We start from the raw sequence: 13,553 nt of genomic DNA, 5'->3' as shown, positions 1-13,553 counted from the left end.
GGTATGGTGGTGTTGGGTCGATGGTTGGACTCGATGATCTTAGAGGGCTTTTCCAACCTCAATGATTCTATGATTATTGGTTGAAGACAATCGAAGTGTGGGCTGTTACTGAAGACAATAGTTCATTTAGTATGTGACTGCACAGTCTGTTGCAGCGAGGGTAGCAGGAACTCATGGCTAGAAGAGAGCAATTACACCTCTGGTAGTGATCTGTAACTCTAAACCTGCTGTGAAACTGCAGTTGAAGACAGTTCAACTGTTTGAAGTTCAGCACTTGGCTCCTTTTCTGGATCCAGTCCGCAGTTTGCACTGAGTTCTGCGAACTGATACGCAGCTCTACTAAAAGAAAGGAAGAGGGACAGGGAGAGCTGATAAGATACTATATGTGCTCAGTAGAGGGTGGTTATTTTATCGGCATACATAAGTTTCAGGACTCTCTCGTTCCTGCTCTGTGAACCAACTATTTGTAAGTACAGTGTGAAACTTCACACACTTGTTCTCCACAAGCCTGTCTTGCTGACCACTGACAGGACAACTTTTAACAAATACCGTTATTTCAGCTATCACGCTGGACACTTAAAGTCTATTTTGTATGAATTTTGGAAACGGAAACTGCTTTAGTGAATTATGGTAAAGAAATGTTTCCTGCTACTGGCACCTTTTTGAGACACATTGTCTGGGGAAAGTTCCTTTTTTTATCATGATTACTAATAAAGACAAGACTGTAGTTCAGTATGTGGTATGTGTTCCTTATGGCTTTGCTGATGGGCTTATTAAACTGTTGTCCTTGTTGGTATGTTTTCATGCTGAATGCTTTGATATTTGCTCATAAACAAGGTATCAGTGATTAACTTTTAAAATTACATTTTAAGCTGCTTAGTAAATAGATGGTTGTATTTCAGCAAGAAATTCATGTGAACATTATTTTCTGATATTGTGACCTATTTTGAAGGTTGAGGAATTGATCTCTGAGAATTTTGGACATTTGTAAAACCCTTTGTCACTTCACAGGCTCACAGAATGCAGAAATTTGGGTCCAAGTTCAGGAGAGAGGTGTGTTCCCATTATCTGTATTTTGTTCAGAAGCATTTTGAAAACTGAAAACCAAAAAGTTTAAAAACTTACTTATCTTTAAGTGTGCTTCCATGAAATTTAGTGTTGTTCATCTTAACCATATATTGCTCTTTGTGTTTCCAGATTGACAGGTCTCAATACTAAAAAATGAGGTAGATGGAAAAGGTGGAAGAAATTGTTCGTGCAAGTTGGCTCACATAAATGTGCGTTTTGCAATGTCAGTTTTCTCCAGTGGCAGAGCCTTTTCATGAAGTTCAGTTCTGTATTTTCTCTCAGTGGATTGTTTGGTTTTTTTTTTAATAGTTCTGTATTTTCTCTCAGTGGATTGTTTTTTTTTTTTAATTTTTTTTTGCTTTCCCTTTTTCTCCCTCTCTCTTCTCTACGCTGCTGGTATTTCTCCAGAGAGTATGATCTCTGACCTTGCATGTCCCCTCTTTGTCCCTTCACCAGAACGTTCTTCTGTTTCTCCTCCTTGTTCTCAGCTATGGCAAGTCTATTCTTCAAAGATGTTCCTCTTTGACTAACTGATCTTCTCCCTTTTGTTGTTGGGGATGCGTAATTCCACAGTTAACATCCTCATGTAAAGGGTCATTCCACCAGAACCTGTGGAAAAAGTTAGCAAATCTTGAATGTTGTCTGCAGCTTCTCCTTCGTGCTTTACATTTCTGTCTGATTTGTATTGTCTGGGGCAGTTGCATCTTTAGTATTTGTTTCTTCAGCGAGTAAAATGAGATCATAGTTCATACAAAAGTATCTTCTATTAAGATTCCTTAAGGGAATCCTTGTCTCTTTCTTCCTCAGTTTCTGTACCCTGGCATCTTTTACTTCCTCCTTTGCCAATATGCTTTTACAAATATTTTTACAGCCATATGATTCTTAAGGGAAACATTTTTATTGTGTAGGATACAAGCATGTACTTCATATCTCTGTGGCTGTTGGCAATTCGTATTTTTTTGCAGGTTATTGCAATGTCTCTTAAGTATCCATGCCATATAGGTATTAATTTGACTCTGTATACTTGACTGGAGAAAATCTATTAATGCTTAGAGACAAGATACAGGCAAGTCAGAAATATTTGAATAGCACAGCTCTCCAGATCTCTGAAAAAATAGCAATGAAAATTGTTACGAAATGCATCTTGAGCTAGAGAAATGCAGTCAGCAAGAAACAGCTTCAGTTTCAGCTACAAATATTTATAGGTACCAGCACATCCTTCAGCAGTGTGTACAAAACTAGATAGTTAATGAGTCAAAACTTGTGTGCCTGTAGGTGTAGAACATGCATAGGGACAGTTCTGGCATATGCATCCAATAAGTATTGCTTATGCCATCTCTAGACTTCTAAAAGTGAGAACCGCATTCATTGTCTTGACTTGTTACTGGTTTTCTTTTACTTGAAAACATATTTGTTAACTTTTAATTACTGATTTGATTTTACTTTGGCATTATAAAACACTGCTCTGTTTTTGAATATGTGGGCAGGGGAGGCGGTAGTAGTTAATTTTTTATAGAAAGCATTAATTTCTGTGCGTATGGAAATTCTTCTTACTTAACATGAAGAATAGCAGAAAATTATATAATATTCTGAAGAGCAGTGATGCATTTTTTAATTTCCTTGTAATATATTGTGCTTGCAAAATGAGAATTGCTTTCTCTATTAGTCTCCTGCACTAAGTTAATGCTTTAACTGGTGACAAAGGCAAAGAAAACCACGTCAGCTCAGTGAAAGTTCATTGTAGAGATAAGGATACAGCTTTACTAACGTAAGGTTTGTGGTAGTCGGTGCAGTATGAGAAAGTAGGTGCATTTACCTAGTCATGTATATTCAACTGATATTTTCTGAGCAGGATAATCAGCAGGACAGGTCTAGTGCTGTCTCCCCTGCAGCTCCTCCATCCCACGTCTTCCTATCCAACCCTGTTTTCCCACAACTCTCCTTTTCCTTCAGCATCGGGCATGCCTCTCATTTTCATTTAAAGCAGCCCAACCCTCACCCTGTCTTGTGCTGGCACTGTGTCATCTGCAAGGCAGAGTCTGCAACCTGAAAAACTTTGGAGAGGTGGAAGAATGAGAACATCTTTTCAGTCTGGGAATAGCTCATTGCAGCAGGGGTACTGGCCATTCTGCAGTACCGCAGTGTGGGGCTTTTTCACTTTGAAAATACCTTCTGAGCCTTCACCTACATAAAGAAATCCATGACTGATTTAACTTGGGAGATTTCTTTTGTGAAACCGTTATTGGAAAGCTAATTATCAGTTTATTTCACTTTATTATTATTACAGATAAGAAATATTTCATTTCATTTCTCTATTAGTTATCACTTCTCCGAATATTCTGATATGCTTCCCCATTTCTAATCATGTAGTTGAAAAACAGTTTTAAAGTGTTAATCTCCTTTTCCTTTTTAAATATTGGATTAGGTTTGTTGTTTACCTTTGGCTGAGCTCCCTGGATAACTTTTTTTAATATGCTGATTCCCAAGGGAAACATCTATCTGCAATATTACCTTTTAAGCCTGGGTTTGTTTGGGTTTTTTTTTTCTGTTTCAGGAAGAAGAAAAGTCAAGAAATGTCTGCCAATTTAAAATACCTTTCCTTGGGCATCCTGGTTTTTCAGACCACAAGTTTAGTCTTGACCATGCGTTATTCTCGGACACTGAAAGAAGAAGGACCTCGTTACTTATCCTCTACTGCAGTAGTTATTGCTGAACTTCTGAAGATTCTGGCCTGTGTTCTGTTGGTCTACAAAGACAGCCGTATGTGTCAAATTTTGCACCAAGTAATTTTCCTAATCAATATCCTGTATTGTAGTGGCAACTGCAAAGCAGCCATGTGAGTACAGGCATACAACAAAGCATTTCCCTTCTTGTGTAAGAAATAGTCTTGGAAAGACACTAATCATACTTCACTCCTCATCACACGATACGAGATACTGTATACTTGCTGAAGAGAGTTCTCTTTAAAGAATGTGGATACTGAGGAGTGCAAGAATAAATTTTCTACTAACAGCTTGAAGCTTGTGTTTGCTCAGGCATTTTAAGAAATTCATATGTAGAAGTAGGAAAAAATGAAAAGATTTAAGTGTGTCCAAAGCATGAATGATAATTTAGAAGCCTATAATAAACAGTAGATGCAGAAGGGAGGAAGCAATTCCATTACTACAGGAAGAAGCAGAGTTTTAAGCTCAAAAAAAGTATATTCAGATTTACTCTAGGTCTTATTTTGTACATTTTATACTGAATTTATCTGGTTCCTTGACATATATATTTGATCTTCAACAGCTTGAAAATATCATTGTATATGCATAAATATTGATGACTCTGTAGGCTTCTAAATGTGCACCTTTTAGGTGATACTCCTTAACGTATCATCTTCAAGTATTGATACGGTTTCAATGAGTTTTACTTAAGTATTTTGAATAATTGTTCTAGTTCTGATATTCCAGGCTACAGGAAGACACTTTGCAGCCTTTTTTTCTTACATATGAGGCTTACGAAAGTCAAACAAACATAGATAGTATTTTGAGGTCTTGATAGCAGTGATAGCCATAAAAAGGGGGCAACAATCTTTAAGAATAGAACATTGCTACCTCTCTTTTTTTTTTTTCCCCTCCTTTTAGTAAATGTCTATTTCTTTTATTGTTTCTTTGGGTAGAGTGCAATTTACAGACTCTGAACAGAGTGCTACATGATGAAATCCTTAATAAACCCATGGAAACTCTTAAACTTGCTATTCCTTCAGGAATTTATACTCTTCAGAATAACTTGCTGTATGTAGCATTGTCAAACCTAGATGCAGCCACATACCAGGTATGGTACATTTGGATTTCTCTGTAAGTTTCAAAAAAACCCATTAATTATGTGGTAGTAACTGTTTCTGGGTTTTTCTAGGTTACATATCAACTGAAAATTCTTACCACAGCATTGTTTTCTGTGTCCATGTTGAGCAAGAAATTGGGTGTATACCAGTGGCTTTCATTAGTGATATTGATGACAGGAGTGGCATTGGTGCAGGTAAATATTAACAGGTGGTTTGTGTTTATTTAATGTGTTTATTCAAGGAACATGGATTTCTGTACTGGTTATACAGCTTTCTGATTCTACCAGCTGCACACAAGCACCAGAGTGTGGTCAGGAGCTATGAATCACAGCTGGCCAGGGCTAGAGGACACCAGAAACCTTCAAAGGCAGAAGATAACACCTCTTTTGTGTCCTAGTGCTCTACTGTAGCATGTGACAGGGCCTCTGGAGCAACCTGCAAATAACAGTGAGAGCAGTGTTTATTAGCACGCTTCTTCAGACACTAGGGATTCACAGATCTTCTGTGCCAGCACAGTCCTGCTGCTCACCTTGTGATACGGTTCCAGCATGGCAAATTTACTTGAACTGTTTCAAGAGGCAAACTTGGCCTCTGTTCTAAATAGTGCAGGTACAGGAGTTTGTAGTTTTCAGAGGGCAGGATCATGGGATGAGACTGTTCTAAGAATTTTTAGCAGATTTTAGCATATCCTAGAAAATTTTATTTTAAAACTTAAGGATTTGAAAAAAAATTGGAGGATTAAATTTTATAGAATTTTCAAATTTAATAATTGAAAATGAGAACAAAACATTCTGAGAGTAATTAACAGACTCTTCAGTATGTTTTTGTCTATGGCATTGCATTTTATTCTGTTAGCATTAGATATATTGCAGGATTTAGCTTCCTAAATTTCAGCTTGTTTTAGTCGTCTGCATAATCACTGAAGAGGGGCACATGCAAAAGACAATTCACCCCATCTTAAAAACAGCTGCTGTAAATGGTTTTCTAACTGTGCTTACATTTATAAGGTAACTGACTGTCGGGTGGCAAAAGTTGGTGACTGTGAATGACCGTAAGTCATGCTGGGATTCAGAAACGGTTCCGGCTTATAAAACATGAATCCTGGACCTGTTTAAATTGATGGGTATTCTCCCAGTTCAGGCACAATTTTACTCCTTACAAATACATAGAAAGAAAAATTGTGGCTTTGCAGTCCTTTAAAAGTATTTATGGTGCGAGGTACAAAACTTTACAAGCATGTGATTGTCTGTTTTTAGTAACTGTTACTGTTGCTAGAAAACAAATTTGCATTTTATAGATGCTCATGACTTGATTTTATCAGTGAATTTGTATAACTGTTTTTACATCCAGTGGCCTTCAGACTCTCAAGGAACAGCTGCTAAGGAACATTCAGCAGGATCTCAGTTTGTAGGCCTGATTGCAGTTCTTATAGCATGCTTTTCTAGTGGATTTGCTGGGGTTTATTTTGAGAAAATTTTAAAGGAAACTAAGCAGTCTGTGTGGATCAGAAACATTCAGCTTGGTAAGTTTAATTTTAGTCATCTCTTGGAGATAGTGCATTCTGAAGAATTAAGATAAATGTGCAAAATATATATATAAATAAAAAATACCACCAACATTTTAGTATTTGGCATAAAAATACTTTTAAAACCAAGAGTATAAACTCTGCTAGATAGAATTATCTGTTTATGGAATTTGTATTTAAAATTCTCTAAAGAATGTTATATTATGCAGGATTCCTTGTATCCTCTCCTTAAAAATGATAGTCTTTTGCACTAATTCATGAGATCTGATAAATATAATAGTATTCCTTTTTCCTTTTTTTTTACTTTTTTTAGAGAATAAAGAACAATAAAAATATATTTCTAAATCAATGTTTTGAGATGTTTTAAAATTAACTTTTTTTTTCTCTCATGTCTGGGTAAGCAGGTTTTTATAGGTTGGCACTTTTAATGCAAAAAAACCCTGCTTGCTTTGTGAATAAAGTTGAGGTAATGAATTATTTCAGTACAAAGGTCAGTTTGTTTCAGTTGTCTGTATAATCACTGGAGAGAGGCATATGCAAAAGGCAGTTCTTAATTAAGAACTTAATATTTAACTATTAAATGCCTTAACTTAATGCCTTTAACTTAACTATTTAATGCCTTTACCTATTGTGCACCTGTCAGTAAGAGAATACCTCCTATTTCCAAAGTAGTTCTGGATCTTCTAGACCCTGGATATTAATGGCGACAGAGTTGATCCATTTTCCTGAATGAGTTTTCCCTCACCTCAGAGCAGTCTTGTCCAGTTGATAGGGTTGGAAATGTGACATCAGCAATATCTTTTTGTTCCTGTTTTGCAACGGAAACAAAACTTATTGTTGGAGTTGCCCTTCTTTCTCTAATGGAATCCCTCTAGTCTTCACCTGTAGGCAATAATTATTTATTGCATATTTGAGTAAATGCTTTCAGCAGAACTTGAACTTTCCAGCACCTTAGGACGGACTCTTGATCAAATCCACAGTACTGTAGAATTAAGTCATGAGGATGATTTAGTGGATCAGGGCTGTGTACTGAGTCTGGTAGAATATAATGAAGTACCATAAAAACCAGGAGATGGTGTAGTTTTTTGTAATTACATAGTTGGTCAAAAACTGGTATGGTCCAAAATGTCTGAATACAAGCAATATTTTTTCCTTTCTTTTCCTGCTGCTGTCTTTTAATTATAAATGGTTTCAGTTAAAAACACAGGACTGCATTTTGATTATATCTTAATATTTTTACATGTCCATAATGTTTTGAAACTTGAGGATAGAGAAGGGGATCTAAACCTCTACTTACCATCTGCTGGTACTTACTGAAATTGTGTATATTAAAACTAAGTTTTCTTGAACAGGGTGTAGGGGATACATCAGGAAAGGTTATGTTAGGGAATTTTGGAGGCAGAGAAGGGTGGGTGGCTGGGGCTTGGTCCAGGATTTAAGGTAAGATTTGTGGTTCTGGATGGAGCTACAATATAAAATCCGTTGCCAAGGAAAGCTGATTATTACTACTCTCAATTTCCACGCTAAAAGCGCTTTGGTGGGCAACAATGCAGATATCTGAAACAATTTCCAGTTAAACATTCGTAATTGTTGAAAATCAATGATCTCTTCTAAAACATTCTTCAGATTTTTCTACAGTGCACAAAAGTATGTGTGGAAAAAAAAAGAGTTCACTAGTTTCATAGTCGGCCTGGTCATATATTGAATATTCCAGTAATTGCTTTGTGAAAACAATGAGATCAGAACAGACTGCGTCTAAACACAAACTGTTCAAGGTAATGAATAACTAGGACTGTGATATATGAGGACATAAATGTCTGTGATAATAGTGAGAATAGAATTACCTCTTTTTTTTAATTATTATTATTTATTTTTTGTCAGCTTAATTTGCCTCAATACAAAATTCAGTAGACTATGTTTGCTATTAAGGTTGTTTTCAGTTCAAAAATGAAATTAATTTTGTCGTATTTCATAGAGGGTTTCCTGATAACAGCTTTTAGAAAATATTTAAAACATGAAATCACAATTTCAAAAATACGTTAGTGTATCCGTTCTGCAAGTGCAAGATAGTTGCCCGCTTAAGACATTGTATCATTCAGGAGCAAGTCAGTCATAAGCAAGAGGTTTGAAATAGAGCTTTTCTTAAAACACAAACAACAAAAACCATATGTCCAACCTGGTTTTAGTTTTCATATCTGTAGAGAATTATTAGAACTGTAGAAAAAATTGGAAAACATTTGAATAATTGTTGCAAAATTCAGTTTTTAATGCATACCAGTATCATATTAGGGGTGTATGAATAGTTGATTTTATTTTTTTATTTTAGCAGACCAATTGGAAAATAGAAGTAATTGCTTTAATCTGAATTAAACCTAAATTTTTAATTATGTCTACAAAAAGAATTATTTCTTGTCAAACGGAAGGTTTTATTTTGTTCAGAACAATGCCACCCTTTTCAGATGCAAAGAAACGCGATGAAAATAGAGGTCAGTTTTTCACAGAAAAGGAATGGAAAAAATGTTCCCTTTTCTGCTCAGGACTAGAGCCTACATCCGTCACAGAGGAGGTGCTTGCATTACTTCCATGCCTGAGGGGATTAGGAAAAGTTTCCTGTCTGATAGAAGAACACTAGACTCACCAAATTACAAACTTTTTAATCTCATCTCAATTTCTTCTTTTGACATTAAGTTTCTACTAGTAAACATTCGTTGTGTTTGAGACTGGTTCAGAAGAATCCCACTTCCAAGATCCTTGTCTGAATTGGCAAACTGATAAGTCCCGCTCTTGCTACGTCAGCGACCATCTCCTCCACTGAAAGTCTTCCCTGTTTTTCTCTCCAGGTTATAGTGTGACCTCAGCCTTCAGTCATGACTAGTTTCGGGAAAACTGAAATTGTGTTTAAGTGAATTTTGCTATATGCCATAAACAAAAATCACCCCATTCCGGTAGAAAGCAATGGAAGATAAGTATATAAGAATGTCCTAACGGAAACAGGCAAAAGTTGTTATAAGTGTGGAAAAAAGCTTTTAAAAGAGAGTATCTGTCTGAACACTGACTGGATTTGAATGTGATGGTATTGCAAGTAGCAGTCCTATTTTAAAATCGGATATATGTGAGCAGTCCTTGAGGACAAGGAACCTGTTTGCATGTTTTTCACCTGAAGCTTTTAAATCAATCTTGTACTTTCAGGATTTTTCGGTAGCATATTTGGACTGATGGGTGTATACATTTATGATGGAGAACAAGTGTCAAAGAATGGATTTTTTCAAGGATACAATAAACTCACTTGGATAGTTGTTGTTTTACAGGTGAGATACCTTGTGTCACATGTTTCTGTGAATTTTAGTCTTCTATAAATGACTGGGGAAACTACTGAGTGACATTGAAGCTACTGAGAATTCTATAGTCAAAAGTCTGATCTATCACTATTAGAATAAATCTCTAAATAAAAACCTGGAAAATATATAGCGAGTATATGACTAAGTATTGTGCAACATAAAAGCATATAAGTGTTATTTCTTTTGCAATGTTTAAAAAAAAAAAAATATGCCCTTCCTCCTGTGGCTAAAAATGTATAGTACAAGCATTTCCACTAATTTAATGATGGTAATATGATCAACAATTTCTTTAATGGGGAAAGAAGAACTCTTCCAGTATTTATCTTCAACAGTGCATATCCGTAACATAAAATAAATTTAATGCTCCTAAACATAGACAAAAGTTTTTCCTAAAGTAAGCACGTGTTGTTAAAATAGCTGCTCTCAGTGGAATTAGCAGGTTGCAAACCCAAACCTCAATATTTTTCAGGCACTTGGAGGGCTGGTGATTGCTGCTGTTATAAAATATGCAGACAACATTTTAAAGGGATTTGCAACTTCTCTCTCTATTATACTGTCAACGTTGATCTCCTATTTCTGGCTGCAAGATTTTGTCCCTACAAGGTAAGAATTATTTTCCATGTATGCTGAAAAAAAGAAAAGTAGTTGAAAACTTAATGCTTACCAGATAATAACTGCAAAAATAAATAAAAAAACCAGTCCAAGCCACACTTTTAGAATGTTTAGATACAACTTGCACATAAAAGCTTAGTTTCATAACATACCATAACGAATACTTAATTTTTTCAGTATAGTTGGCAAGGTTAAATTCTGTGCAAGATGCAGCCCCTCACAGGTCAGGAATAACTGCATCTGAAGTCTTGGCTTTTGACGAACCACTCTCTAGCAGGCTCTCTGTCCCTTTCTCTCCTTCTCCTCCCTACCCGACCTCCCTCAGTTCCTTCAGCTCCTACTTTGCCTTCATGCTGAAGCCAGCCCTCTTGGGTGCTGGCGCTTCCCTTGCCCTGCCTTTGGCCCTGCTCTTTGAACTGGTCTCCCACCTGCTGGCTGTTCTGAGTAAGACCGTGACAAAGGGGTTGCCTGTCTCTTCTTGTCTCTTTGTCCTCTAAATGGACAGATCTTCCACAAGTCACCTCGTTGCAAGAGGACTTAGGGCTGAACGATGACAATGGCGATCATCTCTTTATACGGGTTTTCATCCAATCTCAAAACAGTCTCTAAAAGAGAGAATTGCAATCGTACACACATGGAAGTTACACTATAGCGATTAGTTGCCCAAGGACACCCAGAAGCCCAAAGGCAGAGCTTTTTTCTAAACAATACCATATTTATTAGTGAAAACACTCAACCGAGAAAGAGAGAAAAATGCTTGCTATATGCTTCTAGGACCAATACTGTGTGCTGACATTTTGTGAATCAGATTTTAGTAGCACTGTGCACTGCGGGTTTTGTACATGGGTAGGTTCTGCAATAGTGCTTGTCTTGGCAGTGCGTGTTAATATATGGAGTGTAGAAGTAATATTCCAACTTTCCAGATATATTAATAGGATTTTGCTTATAATTGACCTACACTCCTCCCCTGTGTTACACATAATCATAGCGTAAAAATATTTTGAATAATATTTACAACTTTTGTATCTGATACAACAAAAGATCTTTTTATCTAAAAGTAGTATTTGCAACATTAGCAGGAGTTTACTTAAACATTCAAAAAAGGAAGTAGAACAACTATTTAGGCTTAAAAAGTGGAAGACATTCAACTTAAGTTATAAGTAGCCTATACTTGTCCTATTAAAACAAATTTAGAAAGTGGTTTAAGAATTTCTGTGTGCTCAAATGGAAAATCAATAAGTAACTTAACAGCTTCTGCAAACATGGTGAAAATGGAAACAGTGGTAAATAATTAAATTAGATGGAGCCAACTAGCAGCAAGTAGAACTTGAAGCCATCTCATTTAATAAAACTTGATTAACTTGAGTTAAGCAAACTTAATTTTTAGTAGCTTGCTTATGCCAACTGAATTTATTTGAACTGAAACTGAGTAATTGTTCCTGTCACTTAAACAAACATTTTTGATGGGGATAATAGACATAAAATACTTAAGTGCTTGAATGTGTTGCAGTGGGTCATGTGCAGAAGTAGGCTAACTGTATTCTCTGAAGGATTATCATGTCATGTGCCACAGGTTTTTTAGTGTTTGGTTCAGAAGATCAAATTGTCAACATTGTCATGTCTTTATGACAAGGTTCTTTTCTAAAATGTGTACTGATTGTCTGTTGGCTTTGGATATTTTGTTTCAGACTTTTAACTATCAAAACAACTTGAAGGGCCCATATGTCACAATACAAAAGATGCCTTTATTATCTTTTCCTTATATAAATCTTTATGTATCTGCCAAAAATTAGATTATATTGACTTGCAGATTGGTTCTTGGGCAACAGTAATTTGTTTTGACATAAGCTTTGGGCTTCAAAGCAAACACAAGTCCAGCAACGTGATGTACGCAAGATGTTAAAAATGGCTGGGTAACCACGGTAGTTGCACTTCTTTAGCTTCTGCTTGCATTTTGCACAGAGCTTTAGGCAAAAGAGGAGAGGAAAAAAAAAAAAGGATTGGTCTGATTACTTTTGACAATTGTTTCATGGAACTATAATTTTAATTTTCAGAATATGTCAGTATAATGATACATTATTTTGTGGATGTAAGTTTCTTATTTCAACTTCTTCCTGCATCCTTCTATAATAAATATATGCAAATTATTTTGTTCTTTATAAAGTGGACAAATATAATTTATCTTTCTGTGTTCCCACAGGAAAAATGTCCGTTCTTTTGATTGTATTACACAAATAAAATTGCATCAACTGAAATGAGCTAACTTTTTTTTTTTCCCATCCCTATTCTATTCAGTGTCTTTTTCTTCGGAGCCGTCCTTGTAATAGCAGCTACTTTCCTATACGGTTATGACCCCAAACCCGCAGGAAATCCCATTAAAGCATAGCAGACTTCCTCATCAGCCTGCTTCTCAAGACCATGCACTGGGGGCCTCGCTAACGATGGTGTGTGGGAAGTGTCATTGTGCACTGCAAGGGAAGGATTACTGCCCTGAATCTGTTGAAGAAATGCTTATGAGTAGTTTTGAACAGCCAGATGGGTTAAAGGTCGTTGATGATACTGTCTGTAACTGAAAACAAAACAAAAACTGGCAGGGGAATGCCCAGTGCAACTTGCTAATAAAAACTTGAAAGGAACAAAAAGTTTCCAAGAAACTGCAATTAGGAATGTTTACAGCTTTGACTGGGATTGTGTCAAAAGAATTTACTGTACTGACTGCTGCAGAAATATGTCCTATGCACTCTTTGAAAGAGCACATGACAACATTGTCAGATTGTATGTTTTTGCAATTTGACTATATTTAATCTTAGTAAATATGTTTTTAACTGTTTGTCTGTTTACCTGAAATCAGCTGAACACACATCATAGTTCTAAAGTGATGGTTCTAATTAGATATTCCTTATTAAAACTGTGAAGATTGAAGTATGATTGAAAGACACTTTCACAATATCAAATATTTTTATATTTTTAGAAGGCTGATTTAATAACAGAAATCTGTGTTCTGTTGCTTATATAAAACTATTGTAAGAATGTTAACATTCTCACCTAAGTACACAAAGGCAGAAATTCAGAGTGAAAGCTGGAAATCTGTGGTGGTACTCCAGCCTTCATCAGGACAGCCTGTAGTGTTCCAAGAGACGCAGTAACTCTGTGAACACAGGCCGGAGGTTACTGCACTAGCCTGGCA

At 36.1% G+C, this 13,553-nt stretch overlaps 1 protein-coding gene across 1 annotated transcript; it reads left to right on the top strand.

The window, feature by feature from the left end:
- The first annotated feature begins 3,625 nt into the window (after window positions 1–3,625).
- Window positions 3,626–13,281, top strand: SLC35A3 (solute carrier family 35 member A3). The gene is made up of 7 exons (XM_009290441.1): window positions 3,626–3,828; window positions 4,727–4,881; window positions 4,963–5,085; window positions 6,242–6,413; window positions 9,606–9,724; window positions 10,224–10,357; window positions 12,662–13,281. Exons 1-7 carry the CDS (start codon window positions 3,642–3,644, stop codon window positions 12,750–12,752), a joined length of 981 nt encoding a protein of 326 aa, XP_009288716.1. The 5' UTR covers window positions 3,626–3,641; the 3' UTR covers window positions 12,753–13,281.
- Window positions 13,282–13,553: the final 272 nt, after the last annotated feature.

This window comes from Aptenodytes forsteri, unplaced genomic scaffold, assembly GCF_000699145.1.
Source record: "Aptenodytes forsteri isolate BGI_AS27 unplaced genomic scaffold, ASM69914v1 Scaffold237, whole genome shotgun sequence".
Lineage (NCBI taxonomy): Eukaryota > Metazoa > Chordata > Aves > Sphenisciformes > Spheniscidae > Aptenodytes > Aptenodytes forsteri.
Note: the sequence above shows the minus strand (reverse complement) of the source record. Positions and strands in the feature narration are given on the sequence as shown.